The sequence below is a fragment of the Oncorhynchus kisutch genome, linkage group LG22 (genome assembly GCF_002021735.2).
Source record: "Oncorhynchus kisutch isolate 150728-3 linkage group LG22, Okis_V2, whole genome shotgun sequence".
Taxonomy (NCBI): domain Eukaryota; kingdom Metazoa; phylum Chordata; class Actinopteri; order Salmoniformes; family Salmonidae; genus Oncorhynchus; species Oncorhynchus kisutch.
In genome coordinates this window covers 38,694,783-38,721,234 of record NC_034195.2, presented here as the reverse complement: position 1 = coordinate 38,721,234, position 26,452 = coordinate 38,694,783, and the positions used below count along the sequence as shown (strand labels likewise).

Genomic DNA, 26,452 nt, shown 5'->3' with positions numbered 1-26,452 from the left:
CAGGAAGCAAATTTCTGCTTGAAAAAGCTAGCCTTGGCTTTTCTAACTGCCTGTGTATAATGATTTCTAGCTTCCCTGAACAGCTGCATATCACGGGGGCTGTTCGATGCTAATGCAGAACGCCATAGGATGTTTTTGTGTTGGTTAAGGGCAGTCAGGTCTGGGGAGAACCAAGGGCTATATCTGTTCCTGGTTCTAAATTTCTTGAATGGGGCATGTTTATTTAAGATGGTTAGGAAGGCATTTTTAAAAAATATCCAGGCATCCTCTACTGACGGGATGAGATCAATATCCTTCCAGGATACCCCGGCCAGGTCGATTAGAAAGGCCTGCTCGCAGAAGTGTTTCAGGGAGCGTTTTACAGTGATGAGTGGAGGTCGTTTGACCGCTGACCCATTACGGATGCAGGCAATGAGGCAGTGATCGCTGAGATCTTGGTTGAAGACAGCAGAGGTGTATTTAGAGGGGAAGTTGGTTAGGATGATATCTATGAGGGTGCCCGTGTTTAAGGTTTTGGGGAGGTACCTGGTAGGTTCATTGATTATTTGTGTGAGATTGAGGGCATCAAGTTTAGATTGTAGGATGGCTGGGGTGTTAAGCATGTTCCAGTTTAGGTCGCCTAGCAGCACGAACTCTGAAGATAGATGGGGGGCAATCAGTTCACATATGGTGTCCAGAGCACAGCTGGGGGCAGAGGGTGGTCTATAGCAGGCGGCAACGGTGAGAGACTTGTTTTTAGAGAGGTGGATTTTTAAAAGTAGAAGTTCAAATTGTTTGGGTACAGACCTGGATAGTAGGACAGAACTCTGCAGGCTATCTTTGCAGTAAATTGCAACACCGCCCCCTTTGGCAGTTCTATCTTGTCTGAAAATGTTGTAGTTTGGAATTAAAACTTCAGAATTTTTGGTGGTCTTCCTAAGCCAGGATTCAGACACAGCTAGAACATCCGGGTTGGCAGAGTGTGCTAAAGCAGTGAATAGAACAAACTTAGGGAGGAGGCTTCTAATGTTAACATGCATGAAACCAAGGCTATTACGGTTACAGAAGTCGTCAAAAGAGAGCGCCTGGGGAATAGGAGTGGAGCTAGGCACTGCAGGGCCTGGATTCACCTCTACATCGCCAGAGGAACATAGGAGGAGTAGAATAAGGGTACGGCTAAAAGCTATGAGAATTGGTCGTCTAGAACGTCTGGAACATAGAGTAAAAGGAGGTTTCTGGGGGCGATAAAATAGCATCAAGGTATAATGTACAGACAAATGTATGGTAGGATGTGAATACAGTGGAGGTAAACCTAGGTATTGAGTGATGAAGAGAGAGATATTGTCTCTAGAAACATCGTTGAAACCAGGAGATGTCATTGCATGTGTGGGTGGTGGAACTAATAGGTTGGATAAGGTATAGTGAGCAGGACTAGAGGCTCTACAGTGAAATAAGCCAATAAACACTAACCAGAACAGAAATGGACAAGACATATTGACATTAAGGATAGGCATGCTTAGTCGAGTGATCAAAAGGGTCCGGTGAGTGGAGAGGTTGGTTGGTGATTTAGACAGCTAGCCAGGGCATCGGTAGCAAGCTAGCATAGGATGGAGGTCTGTTAGCCACCCCTTACGTTCCGTCAGTAGATTAGTGGGGTTCCGTGTGGTAGAGGGGATTAATCCAAATCACACAACAACAACAAAAATAAAAATAGATATAGTTATAGAGGCCCAAGAAGAAAAGATAATAATAATAATTTAAAAAATAATAAAAAATTAAAAAATAATAATAAAAAAATTGTCCGATTGTCTATTCAGATAGCAGCCGGTAAGACAGCTAACGGTTAGCAGGCCGCAGATGGGCGTTCAGGTAACGTCGCGACGGAGGAGCCGGCCGAATAACTCCTTCGGGTAGATAACGTCGGCAGTCCAGTTGTGAAGGCCCGGTGGGGCTCCGCGAAGGCAGTAAAACGGGTCCGGATAGGTGACTGCAGCCCAGGTGTGATTGATGGAACTCAGGAGTGATTGACGGAGCTTGCTAGCTCCGGAATAATTGATGTTTGCTCCGGAATCGACGAAGGCCGATGGTCACACGGATAGCAGCTAGCTAGCTGTGAGATCCGGGTATGAATGTCCAGGGACATGGAGAGAAAAATTGGTCCGGTATGTTCCGTTCCGAGCCGCGCCGTACAGAACTGGCGATAGATTTTCGAGCTAAAGGATAGCTGATGACCACAAACCGTGGTTAGCTGAATATTAACGATTTGCCAGTAAAGGAGCTAACTAGCTTCTGAACTAGCTTCTGGATTAGCTTCTGGCTAGTTTCAGGCTAGCTTCTTGGAGTTTCTGGCTAGCTTCTTGGAGGATTACAGATCTGAGGTAAATAATACTTTTTTATAAATATACATTGGTGAGGCGGGTTGCAGGAGAGTGTTTTGAAGATGAGTTGATGGAAAATAAAAATAAAATGTATGTGAAAAAGTTGTAAATATATATATATACAGGACAAGACGAGGACAAAAGACGTCTGAACTGCTATGCCACCTTGGAGTTAACAAACAGATCATAGACCATTTCGAATCCCACCGTACCTTCTCCGCTATGCAATCTGATTTCAGAGCTGGTCATGGGTGCATCTCAGCCACGCTCAAGGTCCTAAACAATATCATAACCGCCACCAATAAGAGACATTACTGTGCAGCCGGATTCATAGACCTGTCCAAGGCTTTCGACTCTCTCAATCACCACATTCTTATCGGCAGACTCAACAGCCTTGGTTCTCAAATGATTGCCTCGCCTGGTTCACCAACTACTTCTCTGATAGAGTTCAGTGTGTCAAATCGGAGGGCCTGAGGTCCGGACCTCTGGCTGTCTCTATGGGGGTGCCACAGGGTTCAATTCTCTGGCCGACTCTTCTCTGTATACATCAATGATGTCGCTCTTGCTGCTGGTGATTCTCTGATCCACCTCTACGCAGACAACACCATTCTGTATACCTCTCGCCCGTCTTTGGACACTGTGTTAACTAAGCTCCAGACGAGCTTCAATGCCGTACAGCTCTCCTTCCGTGGCCTCCAACTGCTCTTAAATGCAAGTAAAACTAAATGCATGCTCTTCAACCGATCGCTGCCCGCACCTGCCCGCCCGTCCAGCATCACTACTATGGACTGTTCTGACTTAGAATATGTGGACAACTACCTAGGTGTCTGGTTAGACTGTAAACTCTCCTTCCAGACTCATGCATGATGCATCATGCATGATGATATATACAGGTAAGATAAGTCTAGCGTTACCAAGCTACATTTTTAGATTTGACACTTTTCTAATTTTGACAAAGTGGTTTCATTTCAAGCTAAAGTGTACTGTTAGCTAGCTAGCTAACGTTAGCTGGCTGGTTCCCGAGCTGACATTATTATTTGTATCCCAGAGCCATATTCATGCAGGGTAGTAACATGATTTGGCATTGTGTTCATTGTTGTTTAACTAGCTAACATTTGCTGGCTGGCTCATTAGGTAATGTTACGTGATGTGTGTGATCTTAAATCTTGTTTTCCTAGCTAGGTTCATTGTTTACCTAGCTAGCTATATGTTTTAAGCTAAAGTGTACTGTTAGCTAGCTTGCTAACGTTAGCCGGCTGGCTCCCTAGCTGATGTTATTATTGTATTCCGGGGCTGTTTGCGTTTCTGGTTAGAGCCTAATATTAGCAAGCTAACATTGAACCTGGTTGGTTAGCTCCCAGCACTGTGGCATTGTTGGCACTGTGTTCATTGTTTTTTAACTAGGTAACGTTAGCTGGCTGGCTCGTTAGCTAACATTACTTGACGTGTGTACAACACCCGTTGCATATGGCCGGTGTCAGTTAACATCTGCAAAAAAGCGTAATGTAATTGTTGTCAGCAGAGATGGTTAGGCTGTTTTCATGTTAAACAAATCATCGGCCAGAGCATCAAGTGTGCCCCCCCGAGAGTGAACCAAGATGGGCAGTGCTAGAGCTTAAGAGGGTGTGAATGATGCTGAATGGGTGTAAACAAAGAAGTGCTCTTCACTAGATACCAAAATATTCAAAAGCCATTTTCTCAAAAGTGAGTTTACAAGTTGATCAACTTTCAAAGCAGAATTACTTTCCCATTGTCCCTCAAATGCTGTGTATGATATACCATTTTGAGTCTACTTTTATCAAATGTAAAAATAGAAAAATGTTGCTATGTAAGACTGAATCCAGGTGGTGAGTCACATGTGCACTTGTTGGCTGCTTTTCTTTCACTCTGCGGTCCAACTCATCCCAAACCATCTCAATTTGGTTGAGGTCGGGTGGTTGTGGGGGCCAGGTCATCTGATGCAGCATTCCATCACTTTCCTTGGTCAAATATCCTTTACACAGCCTGGAGGTGTGTTTTTGGTCATTGTCCCGTTGGAAAAACAAATGATAGTCCCACTCAGCGCAAACCAGATGGGATGGCATTATAGTCCACAATCATCTTCTTTGTCTTGATCACGTTGAGGGAGAGGTTGTTGTCCTTGCACCACACGGTCAGGTCTCTGATCTCCCTATAGGCTGTCTCATTGTTGTCGGTGATCAGGCCTACCACTGTTATGTCATCGGCAAACTTAATGATGGTGTTGGAGTCGTACTGGCAGTCCAGTCATCAGTGAACAGGAAGTACTGGAGGGGACTGTGCACGCACCCCTGAGGGGCCCCCGTGTTGTGGTTCAGTGTGGCGGATGTGTTGTTACCTACCCTTACCACCTGGAGGCGGCCCGTCAGGAAGTCCAGGATCCAGTTGCAGAGGGAGGTGTTTAGTCCTTAGCTTAGTGATTAGCTTTGAGGGCACAATGGTGTTGATTGCTGAGCTGTGTCACGTCTGCTGCTGCTTCTCCCCTCCGGCATACGACGTCGTCAGAGTACTAACCACCGGTCCTGGGTTCATCATAACGCACACCTGGCACTCATCATTACGTGCACCTGTGAATCATTATGATTCAACCCTGGACCCCATTTTCTTCATCATTTCCTTCCCTTTATATGTCACTCTCCCAGGTTCACTCACCAGTTGGTATTGTTCTTGTGTCTCAGCGTACTGCCTTAAGTTAGGGTTGTGTTCTTGGTTTTGTTGATTTATTAAAACGTTACACCTGCTTCCGACTCACCACCCCATCATTACAAGCTGTAGTCAATGAATAGAATTCTCACATAGGTGTTCCTTTTGTCCAGGTGTGAAATGGCAGTGTGGGGTGCAATAGAGAATGCATCATCTGTGGATCTGTTGGGGCGGTATGCAAATTGAAGTGGGTCTAGGGTTTCTGGGATAATGGTGTTAGCCATGACCAGCCTTACAAAGCATTTCATGGCTACAGATCTGAGTGCTACGGGTCGGTAGTCATTTAGGCAGGTTATCTTAGTGTTCTTGGGCACAGCGACTATGGTGGTCTGCTTAAAACATGTTGGTATTACAGACTCAGACAGGGAGAGGTTGAAAATGTCAGTGAAGACACTTGCCAGTTGGTCAGCGCATGCTCAGAGTACACCTCCTGGTAATCCGTCTGGCCCTGCGGCTTGTGAATGTTGACCTGTTTAAAGGTCTTACTCACATTGGCTGTGGAGAGCATGATCACACAGTCGTCTGGAACAGCTGGTGCTCTCATGCATGTTTCAGTGTTACTTGCCTCGAAGCTATAAACTATCAAAATAAAGTTGCACACTCCATGTATAATCTCCCAGCAATTTAATGGGTATTTAACAATGTTTCGGCATCACTGTGCCTTCCTCAGATTAATGTCATAAATACTTGAACCAGGTTATGTAGACAAACAGTGCAATTAGTGTAACCAATGACAGTGGTGAGGGGTGTGTCATACTGATTAAGTTAATTAAAAAAGAGTAAATGGAATATTAAAATTATTACGCTATTGTTATCATATAGAAACATAATGGAATATTGTACATCATATTAGCATCAACATACATTGTTTCATTCAATTTGACATATTTTCGTATTTCATTTTTGTTACATGTAATATTGGTTCAACCTTAATATATAATGAACATCATCAACAGGGGGAACATATTAGGTGTATTCTAATAATCTGTAAAAAAAAAAAAATCAATTTATAAGACTTGTTCATATTGGAAAGAGTGTTCATAAGGGCCTGAGATCAAAGTCAATATTCAGACCATTAGGGGTCAATGTTTTTAGATAGGATATCCAGTAAACCTCTCTTTGTAGTAGTAGGATCTCAATGTTACCTCCACTCATTGGTAGAGCAACATGCTCAATGCCTGTGTATTTGAGGGAGGAGATGGGATGGTTAGCTTCAACAAAGTGAGCTGCTACTGGATTGTCAATGTTCTTATATCTGATTGAGCTGCTGTGTTCAGCTATGCGTTGTTTTAATTGTCTTTTCATTTGTCCTACATAGGCTTTGCCAAATGAACAGGTGATGAGATAGATTACTCCCTTGGTCTTGCATGAGATGATACCCCTCACAGGGATCGTTCGACCTGTATGTGGGTGTCTAAATAAAGATGTTTATTTGGTGCTATTACACTGTGCGCATTATTTTTTGTTGTTGTCTGATTGCAGAATATACCAGTGCTTTTTCAGGATTGCTTTCATTTTCTCCAAACCCTTGGTGTACTTAACACAAAAGACGGTTGCATTGTTTTTCTTCTTTGGTTGAGTTTTTATTAATTCCACTCTTGTTTTTTTTAGATATTTTCATCATTGCAGAATCAAGACTTTTGTCCTTGTAGCCTCTCATTTTGAATTTATCTGTCATTTTTTTTAGCATTGCTGTCAAAATCTGACTGGTGGCCACAGATTCATTTAACCCTGAATAACTGGCTAAATGGTAGACCATTCTTGAGGGGAAGGGGATGCATACTATCCGCACATAGCAAGGTATTGCGATCTGTGTGCTTTGTGTATAAGTCTGTGTGTAATGCATCATTCTCTTTGATAGTCTATAAATCCAGGTGACCATATGACATTTTCCAAATCATCCAAATGCTCTCTAGCAAACTTCAGACGGGCCTGGACATGTACTGGCTTAAGCAGGGGGACACATCTGGCACTGCAGGATTTGAGTCCCTGGCGGCATAATGTGTTACTGATGGTAGGCTTTGTTACTTTGGTCCCAGCTCTCTGCAGGTCATTCACTAGGTCCCCCCGTGTGGTTCTGGGATTTTTGCTCACCGTTCGTGTGATCATTTTGACCCCACGGAGTGAGATCTTGCGTGGAGCCCCAGATCGAGGGAGATTATCAGTGGTCTTGTATGTCTTCCATTTCCTAATAATTGCTCCCACAGTTGATTTCTTCGAACCAAGCTGCTTACCTATTGCAGATTCAGTCTTCCCAGCCAGTGCAGGTCTCCAATTTATTTTCTGGTGTCCTTTGACAGCTCTTTGGTCTTGGCCATAGTAGAGTTTGGAGTGTGACTGTTTGAGGTTGTGGACAGGTGTCTTTTATACTGATAACAAGTTCAAACAGGTGCCATTAATACAGGTAACGCGTGGAAGACAGAGGAGCCTCTTAAAGAAGAAGTTACAGGTCTGTGAGAGCCAGAAATCTTGCTTGTTTGTAGGTGACCAAATACTTATTTTCCACCATAATTTGCAAATAAATTCATAAAAAATCCTACAATGTGATTTTCTCAAGGTTTTTCCCCTCCTTTTGTCTGTCATAGTTGAAGTGTACCTATGATGAAAATTACAGGCCTCTCTCATCTTTTTAAGTGGGAGAACTTGCACAATTGGTGGCTGACTAAATACTTTTTTGCCCCACTGTATCTCCTCCATAGAAGTATTTTAGAAAGTAAGGGGTGTGTGTCTGTTTGAAAAAGGAATGCTTCTTCAAGTTGTCCCACATACAGGTTTCCATAGTTGGGGGGAAAAGGGGAGCCCATGACTACACCCCAAATTTGAAGGAAAAAGTCTGACTCAAAGACGAAGTAGTTCTGGGATAATAACAGTTCAGTAAGTTGTAAGATGCAATCACTGGATGGAGCAAGGGTAGAGTCTCTCTGCTGAAGGAAGTGTTGTAGTGCCTGCAAGCCTCCAGTGTGTGGGATGTTAGTGTACAAGCTCTCCACATCAAAAGTGGCCAGCAGGGTGCCCTCTGGTATCCTTCCTAAGCCTTCTATTAATGATATCATGTGACTAGTGTCTTTGACATAAGATGGGAGATTCTCAAAATTCGGTTTAATGTGGTAATCCACAAATTTAGAAATGTTGATGTCACAGAGTCGATTGCTGCTACAATGGGTCTACCTGGAGGAGGAGATACTTGTTTGTGTAATTTAGTGACTGTATAGAAAGTTGGTATCTTGGGAAATTTCACACATAGAAATTAAACTTCTTATTTAGTGATTTGTCCTGATTCCCAACAGCTTTCCACTGTGGATGAGATATTATGCTGGAATTCTAGGGTAGGGTCACTTGAATAGATCTATCTGGACATCAAAGTCATTAATGTATGCAGTGGGTACAAATGTTAACCCCTTATTGAGAACACTGGGATGAGTGGATGTCAGGATCTTACTTGATAAGTTGAAGACATTTAGCTCCTGTTGGACTGTGGGCTCGTTCTGGGTCTCAATTGATAGGTGTCGTGTGGTGGTAGTGGATTTCTTCTTCCCCCGACGTATGTGTCGAACCCTCTTACGTGCTGGGGGTGTTGGCCTCAACGTTGTTCCCAGTGTCCCTGCCCTCTGTTGTAGAAAAAACTCTCACCATTGGTAGAGGAGCCAGAGTTAGTTAGAGTTCTGCCCCTGTCTGTGGATAGTACTTGCCTCAACGCGAGCATAGAAGTTATTCCGCTCGTTTGGTAGGCTTGTGTCACTGAGCAGCTCTCGGCTGTACTTCCCTTTTGTAATTCTGTAATAGTTTGCAAGCCCTACCAAATAAGACGAGCGTCGGAGCCGGTATAGTACTGTCAGGATTTGGCCAGGATTGTTCCGGTTTTGGCCACTAGATGCCCCCATTGTGCTTTTTGACCCTTTTGTTTCCCTTGTTTCCAGTTATTATTTGCACCTGTGCCTCATTTCCCTTGAATGTATTTAAACCCTTAGTTTTCCTCAGTTCTTTGCTCTGTGTTTGAATGTTAGCACCCAGCCCCAGCGATGCTCCAGTTGGACTCTCTTGTGGTACTCTGTTTTTGTTCTCGTTTATTTATTTTTGATTATCTTTTGAGGCGTTTTTCTGCTGTACCTACCACCTTGTGGATTTACCTTTAGACTTGGAGGATTACCTTTTTCTCGTGGAATTACTTTTGACGTTGTGGATTTATATTTTTGCCTGAAGAACTTTCCTTTTTACTTTATTAAAACACCGTCTCAAGTACTGCTGTGTCTGCCTCATCTTCTGGGTTCTGACGACTATTAGTGGCTCAGTTTGCTAAGTGACTGTTTTTCACACCGGAGACCCGAGTTCGTAACCGGGTCTTGACAAGTATGTTTCAATCTTAGTCCTGTATTGACTCTTTAGCTCAGTGCAAATGTTACCTGTAATCCATGGCTTCTGGTTGGGGTATGTACTAGAGGTCGACGACTATGATTTTTCAACACCGATACCGATTATTGGAGGACCAAAAAAGCCTATACCGATTAATCGGCCGATTTATTTATTTGTAATAATGACAATTACAACAACACTGAATTAACACTTATTTTAACTTAATATAAAACATCAATAAAATCAATTTAGCCTCAAATAAATAATGAAACATGTTCAATTTGGTTTAAATAATGCAAAAACAAAGTGTTGGAGAAGAAAGTAATATGTGCCATGTAAAAATGCATGCCATGTAAAATATGAGCCATGTAAAAAGCTAACGTTTAAGTTCCTTGCTCAGAACATGAGAACATATGAAAGTTGGTGGTTCCTTTTAACATGAGACTTCAATATTCCAAGGTAAGAGGTTTTAGGTTGTAGTTAATATAGTATTTATAGGACTATTTCTCTCTATACCATTTGTATTTCATATATCTATGGTATTGCCAGTGTAACAGTATAGCTTCCGTCCCCCTCCTTGCCACTACCTGGGCTCGAACCAGGAACACATATCGACAACAGCCACACTCGAAGCATCGTTACCCATCATCCACAAAAGCCACGGCCCTTGCAGGGCAAGGGGAATAACTACTCCAAATCTAAAAGCGAGTGACGTTTGAAACAGTATTAGCGCACACAGAAATACGAGCCTTTGGTCATTAATATGATTGAATCCGGAAACTATCATTTTGAAAACAAAACGTTTATTATTTCAGTGAAATACGGAACCGTTCTGTATTTTATCTAACGGGCGGCATCCCTAAGTCTAAATATTCTTGTTACATTGCACAACCATCAATGTATGTCATAATTACGTAAAATTCTGGCAAATTAGTTCGCAATGAGCCAGGCAGCCCAAACTGTTGCATATACCCTGACTCTGCGTGCAATGAACGCAAGAGAAATGACCCAATTTCACCTGGTTAATATTGCCTGCTAAACTTGATTAGTAGTTATAACTAGTGATTATGATTGATTGTTTTTCATAAGATAAGTTTAATGCTAGCTAGCAATTTACCTTGGCTTCTACTGCATTCGCGTAATAGGCAGGCTACTCGTGGAGTGCAATGGTTAGAGCGTTGGACTAGTTAACTGTGCGTTGCAAGATTGAAACCCCTGAGTTGACAAGGTGAAAATCTGTCATTCTGCCCCTGAACAAGGCCGTTATCCCACCGTTCCTAGGCCGTCATTGAAAATAAGAATGTGTTCTTAACTGACTTGCCTAGTTAAATAAAAGGTATCAAAAAAAAAATATATATATATAATAATCATAATTGTTATGAAAACTTGAAATCGGCCCTAATTAATTGGCCATTCCGATTAATCGGTCGACCTCTAATATGTACGTAGAGTCACTGTGGGAATGATGTCATCGATGCACTTATTGATAAAGCCAGTGACTGATGTGGTGTTCTCCTCAATGTCATCGGAAGAATCCAGGAACATGTTCCAGTCTGTGCTAGCATCTGCTTCATCTGCTTCATCTGACCACTTTTTTATAGACCGAGTCACTGGTGCTTCCTGCTTTAATTTTTGCTTGTAAGGAGGATAGAATTATGGTCATATTTGCCAAATGGAGGGCGAGGGAGACTGTTATAGGCGTCTCTGTGTGTGGAGTAAAGGTGGTCTAGAGTTTTTTTCCCCCACTGGTTGCACATTTAACATGCTGATAGAAATGAGGAAAAACAGATTTAAGTGTCACAGCATTAAAGTCCCCGGCCACCAGGAGTGACGCTGCTGGATGAACGTTTTCCTGTTTGCTTATGGTGGTCTACAGCTCATTGAGTGTGGTTTTAATGCCAGCATCGGTCTGTGGTGGTATGTGGACAGCTACAAAAAAATACAGATGAAAACTCTCTAGGTAGATAGTGTGGTCTACAGCTTATCATGAGATATTCTAACTCAGGCGAGCAAAACCTCAAGACTTCCTTTGATATCGTGTACCAGCTGTTGTTTACAAATAGAAAAAGGCTCCCGCCCCATGTCTTACCAGAGGCTGATCTATCCTGCCGATAGAGTGTATAACCCGCCAGCTGTATGTTATTAATGTCCTCGTTCAGCCACAACTCAGTGAAACATAAGATACTACAGTTTTTAATGTCCCATTGGTATTTATTTTCCAGTGATTGAACGTTGGCTAACAGTATGGATGGCAAAGGCAGATTAGCCATTCATCACCTGATCCTCACAAAGCACCCTGATCTCTTTCCGCAAAATCTCTGTTTCTCCAGCGAATGACGGGGATGAGGGCCTGTTCGGATATTTGGAGTATATGCTTCCTGTCCGACTTATTAAATTAAAATGATTTGTCCAATTCGAGGGGAGTAATCGCTGTTCTGATGTCCAGAAGCTCTTTTCAGTCATGTGAGATATTGAGAATTTTCCAGAACATGTGTGGCCATTATACATTTCAGGATAGTCAGCAAAACTAGTGCTCTCTATATGCGCTCTGGGTCATTAGACACCATTAGACATACACCTGTCTGGGGAGTGGAAACGACTGGTTATTCCTGTAACTGTGTTATGGCCTAATATGTACTGTTGCTATGGTTACACCTCTTTTCCAGAACATGGCTGTCCCTTTCAGAGGAGTTAGCAGTATGAAGGTTATTTCTGTAAAGTGCCAAGGACTGTTGCTGTGGTCCTATTGTCTTAAGGCGAGTACATGTCTGTATTTTTTAACTATTGGTGTGGCTCTACAGTTTCCATGCCCTAATATGAATCCAAACTAAAATTAGTGCAAGACAATAAGATAACATTGACTAAATTCCAGAGGGGATGAGTCATTAAGAGGAGTTACTATGGGTGTGACGTAAGGAGGAAGAATGTATAAGAAGTATGTGCCAAGACTGGAAAGTAGTTGCTTCATGAACCAGCTCGGGTTATATTACTTTGTAATAAAGTCTTATTGAACTCACTGGCTCCAGTATTTGAGCAATATTATTGACTGAATAATCCCACAACAGAGACAGTAGCAGCAACATTATGTACAAAATAAGTTACAAACAATGCGAAAAAACAAACAAAATAGCACTGTTGGTTAAGAGCCAATACATCGGCAGCCATCCTCTCTGGCGCCATCTTTCAATCTCCCAGTCCCTGACGCTGAAAAACATCTCCACAACATGATGCTGCCACCACCATGCTTCATCGTAGGGATGGTGTCAGGTTTCCTCCAGACGTGACGCTTGGCATTCAGGCCAAAGAGTTCAATCTTGGTTTCATCAGACCAGAGGATCTTGTTTCTCATGGTCTGAGAGTCTTTAGGTGCCTTTTGGCAAACTCCAAGCGGGCTGTCATGTGCCTTTTACTGAAGAATGGCTTCCGTCTGGCCACTACCATAAAAGCCTGATTGGTGGAGTGCTGCTGAGATGGTTGTCCTTCTGGAAGGTTTTCCCATCGCCACAGAGGAACTCTGTCAGAGTGACCATCGGGTTCTTGGTCAACCCCCTGACCATGGCCCTTCTCCCCCAATTTCTCAGTTTGGCCGGGCGGCCAGATCTAGGAAGAGTCTTGGGGGTTCCAAACTTCCATTTATGAATGATGGAGGCCACTGTGTTCTTGGGGACCTTCCCCAGATCTGTGCCTCAACAGAATCCAGTCTCTGAGCTCTTCGACCTCATGGCTTGGTTTTTGTTCTGACATGCGCTGTCAACCGTGGGACCTTATACAGACAGGTGTGTGCCTTTCCAAATCATGTCCAATCAATTGAATTTACCACAAGTGGCTTCCAATCAAGTTGTTGAAACTTCTCAAGGATGATCATTGGAAACAGGATGCACCTGAGCTCAATTTCGAGTCTCATAGCAAAGGGTCTGAATACTTACGTAAATAAGGTATTTCAGTTTATTTTTAATATATATGCAAAAATGTCTAAATACCTGTTTTCAATCCGCCATTATGGGGTATTGTTTGTTTATTGCTGAAGATGTGAAGACATTTTTTAAAATGCATTTTAGAATAAGGCTGTAATGTAATTTATTTTTGAAAAAGTCAAAGCGTCTAAATATTTTCCATAGGCACTGTGTGTATATGTGTATGTGTATATATATATATATGTATGTATATGTATGTATATATACTTTTTTATTCATTATACAATATTATCAGCAATAAACTACTAATATCCCTATCATATATGTCTAACTAAACAGGTATAAACAAGAAAATACTAAATACATACCAAAGAAAGTATATGAAAACATTTAAGTGCAATTGTATTCACTCGGATAGAAATCTAATTATAATGATTCAGGTTATTCACTATGGATAATGTATTAACAAGATCAATTCAATCAAAAATATTTTTTCATTTTGGCAAAGAGTTCTGGATTTTTTGTTTGTGTATAAAGTATTTGGCAACAAGAAAGAAAAAACCACAATATTTTCAATGGTCTTATCATTGCATTAGTAACATATTATATCCTTCATGTAAAGAAAGACATAGGTAGTGTTCAAAAAGGTAAATAAGTATTCTGTAAGTTTTCCCCAAAATATATCACAGATTTACATTCATAGAACAAGTGTGTAAGATTTTCAACTTTTTTGCAAAAACACAGATATCATGAATAGAATTACATGGATATATATTTTGTAGAATATTCAAGTGCACTTCCTTAAATGTGTTTGGTATACCATATTTGTACGGCATCAAGCAAGCTTATTTCCAGACAATGTCAGGAATAAGCATGTTCCAAAAAACATTTCCTCTTGGCATTAGTTGGTTCCGTGAAATTTGTCTTATGTATTTGTCAAGTAAGCCCACACCTTCCAAGCTGAGTTCAGCTTGTCTAGCTTGCTAGCTAAGATTTTGAGAGTATGATGTTGACATGATCAGTCCAATCAAAGCTATGGTAGATATAATGTGATTTGATGTCATTTTATCAGTGGCCAATGACCTTGAGCCTTCATGGATGGGCACTTGTAATGTAAATCTATGGCAGCATAGCTTAAATTCCCGAGCTCTCCCTGTAGGTTTTGCGGTGACGTAGTGTCCATGAGTGACAGAACACTGAGCCAATCACGGCACAACTAGAGAACATTACCAACCCCTACGCTCTGTATTTTCTGCTGGCTGTCCTACCACCACATAATGCTCTGAGCTAGGCTGAAACACCTGAATTTTGGAGGTGCCTTACTCAAGAAAGCAAAAAAGAAACCATGTTTGTATATGGCTTTATTATCTCAATGATATATTTTTAACATTGTTTGCAAACTGATATGTGACTCTTATTAATGCAAAAAGAAGAAGAAAAAAACAGGCAACAAAAAGGTGAGACTAAAAAACAGGTGAGGCTCTGCCCCACCTGCCCTGAATGACAGGTCGTCACTGTTCCGCATACAAAGTATCTGCTCAGGTGTAAATTGTCGTACTGAAGACACTCTTTAGGAAAGGATTGACAGACTCTTGGTGAAGTATTAGCAAGAATAACACTGTCCTGGCTCATAACACGACCCGAAGCCTTTTCTTTGCCTTCACTGATCAAATCAAATCAAATGTTATTTGTCACATACACATGGTTAGCAGATGTTAATGCGAGTGTAGTGAAATGCTTGTGCTTCTAGTTCCGACAATGCAGTAATAACCAACAAGTAATCTAGCTAACAATTCCAAAACTACTACCTTATAGACACAAGTGTAAGGGGATAAAGAATATGTACATAAAGATATATGAATGAGTGATGATACAGAGCGGCATAGGCAAGATACAGTAGATGGTATTGAGTGCAGTATATACATATGAGATGAGTATGTAAACAAAGTGGCATAGTTAAAGTGGCTAGTGATACATGTATTACATAAAGATGCAGTAGATGATATAGAGTACAGTATATACATATGAGATGAATAATGTAGGGTATGTAAACATTATATTAGGTAGCATTGTTTAAAGGGGCTAGTGATATATTTTACATCATATCCCATCAATTCCCATTATTAAAGTGGCTGGAGTTGAGTCAGTGTGTTGGCAGCAGCCACTCAATGTTAGTGGTGGCTGTTTAACAGTCTGATGGCCTTGAATAGAAGCTGTTTTTCAGTCTCTCGGTCCCAGCTTTGATGCATATCTTCCACTGTCACAAAGTATTCCAAGTAGGACCACATCTGTACAGTGAACTTTTGACCAACAATCTGGTCAAGCTGCTTGTCCAAACATCCTTGATATCCACAGATCATTTTTTAAAACATATTGAGACACTACAGACCCACACCTTCTTGTTACTGTAGGCACCTGGTATCTTTTAAGTGATAATGCCTGAGAAGCTGGTGTTTGGAGGATATATTGGCTCGGGTGTCGTTAGGCCCGAGACGAAGTCAATAGATCCTCCAAACACTGGCTTCTCGGGCATTATCACTTTTATACAACAGGTTACCAACATATTCAAATAACGATTGACATTTTCATTCAAACTTTATTTTGATGAATTGATTCATACTATTTCATTCATCTTTTTGTTCTGTATCTATGGACGCGACCCAGTCATTCAGTCTATTTGTTCTGTATCTATGGACGAAACCCAGTCGTTCAGTCTTTTTGTTCTGTATCTATGGACGAAAACCAGTCGTTCAGTCTTTTTGTTCTGTATCTATGGACACGACCCAGTCATTCAGTCTATTTGTTCTTTATCTATTGACGCGACCCAGTCATTGTCTTTTTGTTTTGTATCTATGGACACGACCCAGTCGTTTGTTCTAAATGTTCCATTGCCATACTGGGTGGCAACGTTCTTATCCCTTGCTTGCTTGCTAGCTAGCAAACTATGGCTAGCTGCATTTGCATTTGTTTTAACTGTTTTCTAGTGACATTTATTTGGATACATCCATAACAATGAGCTAATGAGGCGCAATTTTGCCTCGCATAGAAAATGTGCTCACTCATCAGGACACTATTATTCAGAGGTGCTAGCCAAGAACACAGACACAATCACTTCAAACGGAAGTTGGAAGTTGGAAAGACTGCAAATTAGCTGCATTTCGTTTGACCTTTTTTAATTGTTTTGTTGTTGTTGTTGGTATATATCCGTAAAAATCAAGCCAGCTGATTCAAGATTTCGACTGGCTGAGAAACGCTGCCTGCCTGTCGTTCTCGTCCTGACTCCCGACACATTCATTACTTTGGGACAGGATAATCTAATTATTGAAACAATTTTGCAAATGTCGGAGACAGACAGCAAGGTTTATACAGATCTCCGCTATTGAAAACAAAATGTAAATCTAAAAGAAATGTGAGATAATATCTAGATGCTTTTTATAGTGGAGATCAAGTTTATAAATTCCCTGGCTGGGCTAATGAGACAGTGGATTGCGCAGTCAGAGGGAACAGAGTAAATGGGCATGTTGACGTCATAGATGTAGCCGGTGGCAACTTGTGGAATGGACACCGGCTGGAATGCGGTTTTAACCAATCAGCATTCAGGATTAGACACACCACTTGTATAAATGCTCATAACCTCACCCTAAATTCTTCGGTTGTCTGTCCCACTTCTGGTGAAATGAAACTGAAAGTCAAAGCTCATGCCATATCTGGGATCCTTGGGACGTCCCTATCCCATTTAAGAATGGTTAAGGGTAGGGTTAGGTAAAGGTTATGGTTAAGGTTAGGTAAGGGTGGGTGGAGGTTAATGTTTTGGGTAGGGACGTCCCAAGGAAGGATCTAAGGTGGCTGACCTTAAAATTACCTCTGCTTTCGACTTGAACAATCTGGCATTTATTGAAAATTCACTCCTCTCTTCTGTTGATATGATTAACATAAGATGTTGCCTTACATGGACCCCTCTGCTTTTAATTGTTGCCTTACATGGACCCCTCTGCTTTTTATTGTTGCCTTACATGGACCCCTCTGCTTTTTATTGTTGCCTTACATGGACCCCTCTGCTTTTTATTGTTGCCTTACATGGACCCCTCTGCTTTTTATTGTTGCCTTACATGGACCCCTCTGCTTTTTATTGTTGCCTTACATGGACCCCTCTGCTTTTTATTGTTGCCTTACATGGACCCCTCTGCTTTTTATTGTTGCCTTACATGGACCCCTCTGCTTTTTATTGTTGCCTTACATGGACCCCTCTGCTTTTTATTGTTGCCTTACATGGACCCCTCTGCTTTTTATTGTTGCCTTACATGGACCCCTCTGCTTTTTATTGTTGCCTTACATGGACCCCTCTGCTTTTTATTGTTGCCTTACATGGACCCCTCTGCTTTTTATTGTTGCCTTACATGGACCCCTCTGCTTTTTATTGTTGCCTTACATGGACCCCTCTGCTTTTTATTGTTGCCTTACATGGACCCCTCTGCTTTTTATTGTTGCCTTACATGGACCCCTCTGCTTTTTATTGTTGCCTTACATGGACCCCTCTGCTTTTTATTGTTGCCTTACATGGACCCCTCTGCTTTTTATTGTTGCCTTACATGGACCCCTCTGCTTTTTATTGTTGCCTTACATGGACCCCTCTGCTTTTTATTAAACTGTGTTGTATGTTAAACATTAAATAAGTAAATTGATGTAATAATACTAATGGTCACACGATGGCACTACAGTATTGCAAAGAACACGCTATAACTTGTGTTACAATATACTGTATATCATATTGGTATAACTGTTATAACACAGGATACTTTGTGGGAACCTTTCATGCCTACATTGAGTTTTATTTGGAGTTCACTGCCATACATTTCTCCCATTTACAATTTGTATTTCAAGAAATCATTTAAAATACATCAACATAATTTGCAAATAAATTCATTAAAATTCATTAAAAATACTACAATGTGATTTTGTCTGTCGTAGTTGAAGTGTACCTATGATGAAAATTACAGGCCTCTCTCATCTTTTTAAGTGGGAGAACTTGCACAATTGGTGGCTGACTAAATACTTTTTTGCCCCACTGTATGTTACATAGTTGGCCTATAGAAACCCAGGTCCGTAGTTTCTCCTTCAGGCAGGAAGACATTTTAGGAGACACCTGCTGTAGGGGAGAGTGGGTAAAGTTGAGCCACTTTTTACATTCAACGGAAATATACTATTCTTTCTAACAAATATATCTACAAGTATTTCAGCATGTTGTGTATCCCTGGAAATAATCAGAATTCATGTAAACATTAGTTTTGAAAACATAGTGTCCAAAAAAGTGGTCTCTTGGCAATTAAGCCACTTACAAATTTCTGTAGTAAATTACCGCTACCTTTTTAAAACTGTCTATATTTATTTCCCAAACATAATTCAACACAATCATGTAACCTTAAACCTGTGTTAACACCTATTATTTATTGGGGACACTGCCCTGTGTAGGGTGCCGTCTTTCGGATGGGACGTTAAACGGGTGTCCTGACTCTCTGCGGCCATTAAAGATCCCATGGCACTTGTAGTAAGAGTAGGGGTGTTAACCCTGGTGTCCTGGCTAAATTCCCAATCTGGCCATCAAACCATCACGGTCACCTAATATCCCCAGTTTACAATTGGCTCATTCATCTCCCCTCCTCTCCCCTGTAACTATTCCCCAGGTCGTTGCTGCAAATGAGAATGTGTTCTCAGTCCACTTACCTGGTAAAATAACAGATAAATAAAACCTAACAAATGCTTATTTTTACACTTTTAACATAGGCCAGGCCCTGTTATGTCATATCTCAGCAGTAATGCTTTGCATTACGCCTGTGAAGAAAGTGCTTCAATTTGCTCAACTTGCCCTTGGCTCAACTTAATCTAAGGTAAACATTTGGACTATATTAGTCCACACAGCTACAAGGATGCTAGGAAACCATACACCACTTTTTCCATGTAGTTTCTTCCTTCACAGACTCCATGAAATTATGACCTCTTCCTAAATATTTGGTCAAATTATGCATTTTGTGTTTGGTTTCCTAGAAACAAGTGTCTCAATTTACACCGCTCTCTCCTATAGTAGCCTCTGACACATGCCAGCTTTGCCTCCGAATGGCCCAGCATCAGCCTAGCATGTCAATGAAACCAGAGAACGCTGCAGAGAGAATTCTCTCTCCTGACTAATTTTGAATGCTAAGATCTTGTACTGGGTGCTAGTGGGTAGTAATGTGCTATTTTTAACTGTATTTGTGACCATGCAAAGGTCCTCTGTCATCAACATGACACAGCCAGCTACTGCTGTAGGGGCTCAGTCCCTGTCCTCAACTGCTAGTGTGTTTAAGGGGAGAGTCCCCATTGAAACGGGTTCATTTGAAAATGGAGAAGCACTCTATAATGAACATCAGCTTGTGAATGAGTTGTACAATGTATACTAATTTGCAAGCTAATGTTCATTATTCTATGTTCATTATTCTAACTTACTTTGAAGAAAATGGGTATATGACCTAAGCTAACATGAAACGCTAAAAACTATATTCTATATTTAAGAAATAACATAGTTTCTGCACAATTAAATAGTGAAGTATGTCATGTAATGATTCAACAGAGGCTTGTAATTCTGCTGACAGTGTGCACAGTGCTCATGTTATCATGAGTACAAGGCCACTTCAGAATGAACAAACTACACTGAACAAAAATATAAACACAACATGCAACAATTTCTTCAATTTTACTGAGTTACAGCTCATGTAAGGAAATCAGTCAATTGAAATAAATTCATTAGGATCTAATCTATGTATTTCACATGACTGGGCATACAGATAGACATCTGTTGGTCACAGATCATGCTGAAACATGAGGTGACGGCAGACGATGAATGGCACGACAATGGGCCTCAGGATCTCATCACGGAATCTCTCTGCATTCAAATTGCCATCGATAATGTAATTGTGTTCGTTATCAGTAACCAGGATTCATCCATGAAGAGCACACTTCTCCAGCGTGCCAGTGAAGGTGTGCATTTGCCCACTGAATTCGGTTACAACACCAAACTGCAGTCAGGTCAAGACCCTGGTGAGGACAACGAGCATGCAAAGGAGTTTCCCCGAGACGGTTTCTGACAGTTTGTGCAGAAATTCTTTGGTTGTGCAAACCCACAGTTTCATCAACTGTCTGGGTTTCTGGTCTCAAATGATCTCGCAGATGAAGAAGCAGGATGTGGAGGTCCTGAACTGGCGTGGTTACACGTGGGCTGGGGTTGTGAGGCTGGTTGGACATACTGCCAAATTCTCTAAAACGACATAGGAGCTGGTTTATGGTGGAGAAATGAACATTGAATTTAACAGCTCTGGTGAACATTCCTGCAGTCAGCAGCCAATTGCACGCTCCCTCAAAACTTGAGACATCTGTGGCATTGTGTTGTGACAAAACTGCACATTTTAGTGGACTTTTGTCCCCAGCACAAGGTACACCTGTGTAATGATCATGCCGTTTAACCCGCTCCTTGATATGCCACATCTGTCAGGTGGATGGAAATGCTCACTAACAGGGATGTAAATAAATTTGTGCACATTTGAGAGAAAGTTTGTGCGAATTGAGAATTTCTGGGATCTTTAATTTCAGCTCATAAAACATGGGACCAACACTTTACATGTTGTGTTTATATTGTTGTTCAGTGTATTTCCTTTATTAGACAGAAAAACCCTTGAGGAACAGTCCTCAGAGCTCTAAGTTGTTAAGCTGTTACATGCCAAATATACAGTTCTGTGCAATGTCACAATGGATAAGCAGTATCTTTGTTATTAAAGATTGACGTTGCCACGAGCAGCACCGCAGATATTGAGATGCAAGACTTCGCTCATTAATTAATTTGTCTCGCTTCCTACTCCACTTGCTCATAACACAGGGTCTGAAATAAGAATGCAACCGTACAGAACATTGAAAATGTTTTAGAGAAACTATGAACTAAGGCACTTTCATGTGTACATACTACAGATGTACATGGACACAAAGCAACAGTCAACAGGCAGGACTCCACTGCTAACTGTGTATAATGGCATATAGAAAGACAACACAGATTACAACAGGCTCATGTTCATTTGGACACTGTTGCAAAACGGAAAACAAAATGAGTGTTTCTTATTGGGGTAGTCCCTTCCTGTTTGTTCTCTTCCCTTTGGTGTCTGATGAATACGACCGAAGTTTGGGTGGGACACCTGCAAATTCCATGGCTCTGTTCTTTGGACCTTTGAATTTCTACAACCTTTGTTCTAAAAATCCCATTCAATTCTAACAAGCAAAATCTTAAACAAAAATGATTACAAAATCCATAAAGGGTTAGTAATCCAGAATTCAAATCATATTCACTTTAATATACATGACATTTTGGCAACAGACAAAAATAAACCTGTTGCAGTTTGTATGCCAAGGAAAGCATTGCTTATTGCAAACTTGAGACAATGCTTTTTGGAGTCCTTGTTCTTTAACCAGATGCAAGCTTCCCACGCATGCATCCATCAGTCTCTTGTCTTCAGCTACACAGCACCTTTAAAAGAGACCCATAGAGGGCACTGTCACAGGGGAACATACAGCTACAGTATGAGGAGGCCATTTCCCTTGTGATGGTTAGTTGTCACATGCACCCACCAGTGGAGGCTGCTGAGGGGAGGACGGCACATAATAATGGCCAGAATGGAGTGAAGGGAATGGTATCAAACACATGGTTTTCATGTGATACCATTCCATTCACTAGATTATACTACATTCCATACATCATTATGAGGCATCGTTCCCTCAGCAGCCTCCACAATGACACCCGCATCCTGTGACATGGTCTTCAGTGAACATGTGAGTATGCATTCCCCACATCCACATGTGCTGCGTCTGCTCCTCTATACAGCTGGGATCTGGCACACAACAATCATTCAAAAGGGGGTATAACCTAAATGTACTAACAAAGTCCTGATGGAGAATCTAAACATCTGTCACATCTCCCCCACAGCATAATGGACCAGCCCATCTCTTCATCCACAACACAAGGATTAGCCTACAGATCAGAAGGGGCTATGGGGATGGGATATAAAGCTCCTAAAACACTGACAAGAAGCAGTATGAACAAAATGGGTATTTTACAGTAACAGTCAGTCCAGCATTCTGTCTTTGGGAGTTTACTGCCATGAGTTTAGGGAGTCTAAAAGAATGCTTACATTGCAGAAGGAGGGAGAGAGAGAAACAAACATCCATGCTGTAAAAGTATATGTCGTCTTTGGACAGAGAAAGCCAGGCATTGTGTGTTGTTGTAAACCAAGCTCTGGTGTGTTTTCTATACTCTGTTTTATATGCAAACCATTCTCAACCGCTCCCCTTGAATATAAAGACAAAAAGCCAAAGAAGGTTCGACACAGGTCTTCAAGAGTATATAAACATTTTCACAGGATTTCCATAACAGGTAATATTTCACAGTGGTTGTATCCTCTTGTCTCCTTCCAGACCTCGATTAGAACTATGATGCTGCGATAAAATTAAAGCGATATAAAATCAACATGTAGGCAATCTTGTAACATCTCGTAACATCATTCTCAGAACTTTTGGGAGGTGCAGCCTAGTCCTTGACAAAAGTGTATCCAGTTCATTTGTACTCTTCTGTTGTGCACCAAATAAACATCTCATCATCTACTGTCCAATTATATCTACAGTATATACAGTTGCAGCAAAATACATTGGCACCTTCGCACTTTTCTTAAATAATTCCAAGTTTCTTCTCAAATAAGTAGAAACGTAAAAAATAAATAAACCGGTCTCCACTCCCTATTGGTTTTTCAACATTGCAGAACCAATTTTATGTTTGTGAACTTAAGTTTACAAGTTGAGAAAATAAAGAAAATGTCATGAACAAAATGATTAGCACCCCAGAGCTTGACATTGGAGCTTGAAGTTGGTTACATGGCCTTTGGCCAAGATAACTTCAGGTAAATGCTTTTTGGAGCCATCAGTGAGCTTGCTATACCTTTCAACTGGCAATTTGGCCCACTTTTCTGCAGCAAACTGCTATAATTGTTCAACGTTTGAGGGAGCCCTCCACCAACTGCTGCTTTCAGATTCCTCCATAGGTTATGGATGTGATTCTGATCTGAACTCTTCGCTGGCCACTCCAGAACAGTTCAGCGCTTCTTCTTGAACCATTTCAGGGTGCGTTTTGCCCAGGCCATTTGTCTTAAGTTTACAAATTTAATTTAGAAAATACAGTTTACAAAAATAAAATATGTTCTGCAATGTTGAAAATTCAATAACAAAGTTTTTTTTCCCAATTGCAATTTATTTGAGAAGAAATAGGGAATTATTTAAGAAAAGTGCAAGGGTGCGAATATATTTGGCCAAAACTGTATGTGAGAGTGCATCCTTATGATCACACACATATCTGGACTCTTTCCCTCCCTGCTTCAGTCTCAGCTATAAACATTAGCTACATCCAAACTTCCAACAGCTTTCAAATGGTGGTTTGAAATTTCACTATTGACAGCTTATATTTCTGAGTGGAAGTAAAGCCTTACGATTGGTACTCTAAATCTAAGCATTGTCCATCTAAGTGAGAAGCAAACCTTAGTCAGGTTCAGCTACATTTCCCATAGTTCCCCTGGCTGAGTAGTAAGCAAAACAGAATTGCAACGTGCACTATTTTGTTTCTTTAGCGTTCATTCTTTTGTAGTTCTCTAGTTTTTGTAAACTACCAGACAAGTTTCTCTAACATCAAAGGAAGCCTCGTGATTTGTTGTTCTGTATACAGTAATGATCAAGAAGAAAAAGTTGACTTATCTAGCGATGCTAGGCATTTCAGCAGATTCTACAGTATTTTCCATATGGATCTTGACAATTATTTGTCTGTTAAATAGTTAGTCACACTGAAACATGCTCCTTTCCTTGTGGTAGTTCAGTCTGTCTAGCAGACCTGAGAATGTTCCTGTTTTCATTGTTAATAAATGTGGTTAACTTACTGGACACTGGTTAACTTCTCGACACAAGAAAACACATCTTTCTCACAAAGTAAATTACAACAGCATCCTCAATGTCCAGGCAATGGACTGTTCTTATACTGTCTTACACAATATTGTTACTATTATTATCATCTATAGACAATGATAACATATTGCTACTATATGTAGTCAGAGACCCTCTCCCAGTTTCCTGTTGGTCCATGTTCCCATCCCAGAGTTCAAAGTTCACATGGTGCACGACTTGTCTAGGGGGTCTTGGGGAGGGTGTACAGGGGGAGGGTGAGCCGGGCCCGTCTTGGGCAGCACCAGGGGCTTGGGCCTCAGGGCAGGCGGCTTAAGCTGCACCCCCATACGGGGTACCACTACCGGCTTGAAGGTGCTCATGGTGTCGCTGGAAGAGCTGGTGCTGCGGCGCATCGGGGGCCCCCCGGCCTCGCCGGTCTGAGCCCTCAGAAGGATGTTGTGGAGGGGGCTGAGGGACTCACTGGAGCTGGCTGGGGTGGGACCCCCGGTCGACTGCCTCTGCTCCAGGGTGTCCAGCACAACATCGGGAGCGTGCTTGGCCGAACTCTGCCTCTCCAGCTCACGCAGCTCGTTCAGCGCCGTGTTCATCGTCTCCTCTATGTCCTGCAGGGAGGGAGAGACAGGCAAATCAAGGGAGGAGAGAAAGAGAAAAGAACAATAGACAAGGGAATACAGTGACATCACACCGCCAGCATGTATCATACAATAAATACATGTATGTGAGCACCGTCAGGATAAAAGTGCTGCTGAAGACTGAAATCCCTGGGTATGTTCCTGACTCAGAATAAGACAGGATGCAGCGATGACAGGACAGTCATCCGAGCATCTCCCAGAGACCGACAACCCAACGGAGAGAGACATCGTCCTCTCTCTGACCCTAAGCTTCCTAATTAGAAGTCTCTCCACGCTGCTTCTCATGCTTTCGCACAATGCACACTGCTACAGCCAAGATGTGCTACATTGTTATCAGAGCTCTGATAAGGTCATTGGGGCCTGTGCCGACAAAGTATTACCATGCAAACACTGACGCTGCTTTGTAATAATGACTTTCTATTTTCTGTTCTGACACGTAGCACCCGGACCAAATTAACAGCTTTTGTAACTGTACGTGACTGTGCAGAACATTATAAAAATAGGTAGTCTCAAAAGCTATTTTACTCAACATCAATGTCCCAGAATCTGTCTCTGAAGCTATTTGATGCTGTAACAGAAACAAACATTGTATTTTTGATATTCTACTAGTACTGACGTTGCCGATAGTAGTTTTTTTAAAGAAAGTTTTGTTGCAATGATCGTGATATGTGGTCATCTGCTCTCCCCTACTTTGGCTGACTGAATTTATTGTAAGTCACTCTAAATAAGAGCATCTTGATAACTATAAAGGAAAACTAGATTGTGAATGTGTTTGGGAGTATTGTGACAGAGGTGTTCAGTAGTAGCAGAACTCAGAGTAAGCAGACTAACTAGGTTGACAGGGCTGCTGGTGGAGGGAGGTGCGCTCGTCCCGCGGTGCTGGCGCTGACCTGTGCAATGGTCTCCGGATCCAGGGGCTTGCCAACACCGTGTGGGTGGGGGTCCTGGAACACGGCCGTGTACTGGCCCGAGCTTGTGGAGCGTCGAATGGGCGGGCTCTCCATCTTCTTCAGTGACTCGTGGCGGCTGATGTTGGTCAGGCTGCCGTGGCCTGTTCGGCGCCGGTGCTCGGGGCTGTCCATGGGAAGCTGGCCGTGGTTACGGCTCCGCAGCAGGTCCCGGGGGCTGAAGGAGTGACCCAGAACCGGGGAGCCCATCTCAGGCGTGTGAGCCTGGCCACCGTGGATCTGCTGGGAGGGGTGCACCATGCAGTTGACATCATTAGGGCGTGCCGGGGGGCGGCGGGAGGGGGGCTCCGTCCTCTTCTTATGTCTGCTGGGATATGGGAGAGGGCGGGAAGAGACAGACACTGAGGTCAAGTCTATGGGTTTTACCTAAACCTTAGAAATGTTGCAGTGTCTGTAAACAGCCGTGGTAATGTACAGTCACACAGATTCTTAGTCAGTATGGGGTAATGTACAGTCACACAGATTCTTAGTCAGTATGGGGTAATGTACAGTCACAC

The 26,452-nt window shown here is 41.9% G+C and overlaps 1 protein-coding gene across 4 annotated transcripts in view; it reads right to left on the bottom strand.

Annotated features, from left to right (window-relative positions):
• Positions 1-20,993: 20,993 nt before the first annotated feature.
• Positions 20,994-26,452, bottom strand: part of LOC109867273 (SLIT-ROBO Rho GTPase-activating protein 1) — a 148,119-nt gene continuing 142,660 nt past the window's right edge. For 2 of the 4 annotated variants that reach the window (XM_031801749.1, XM_031801747.1), the window contains exons 21-22: positions 25,878-26,259; positions 20,994-24,957 (exon numbers count right to left, since the gene is read on the bottom strand). In XM_031801749.1, coding sequence (XP_031657609.1) covers positions 24,556-24,957; positions 25,878-26,259 — 784 coding nt within the window. In that variant the 3' untranslated portion in view covers positions 20,994-24,555. Of the gene's footprint in view, positions 24,958-25,818; positions 26,263-26,452 lie in introns of all 4 variants that reach the window. The other 2 variants (XM_031801745.1, XM_031801748.1) reach the window with 2 other exon arrangements.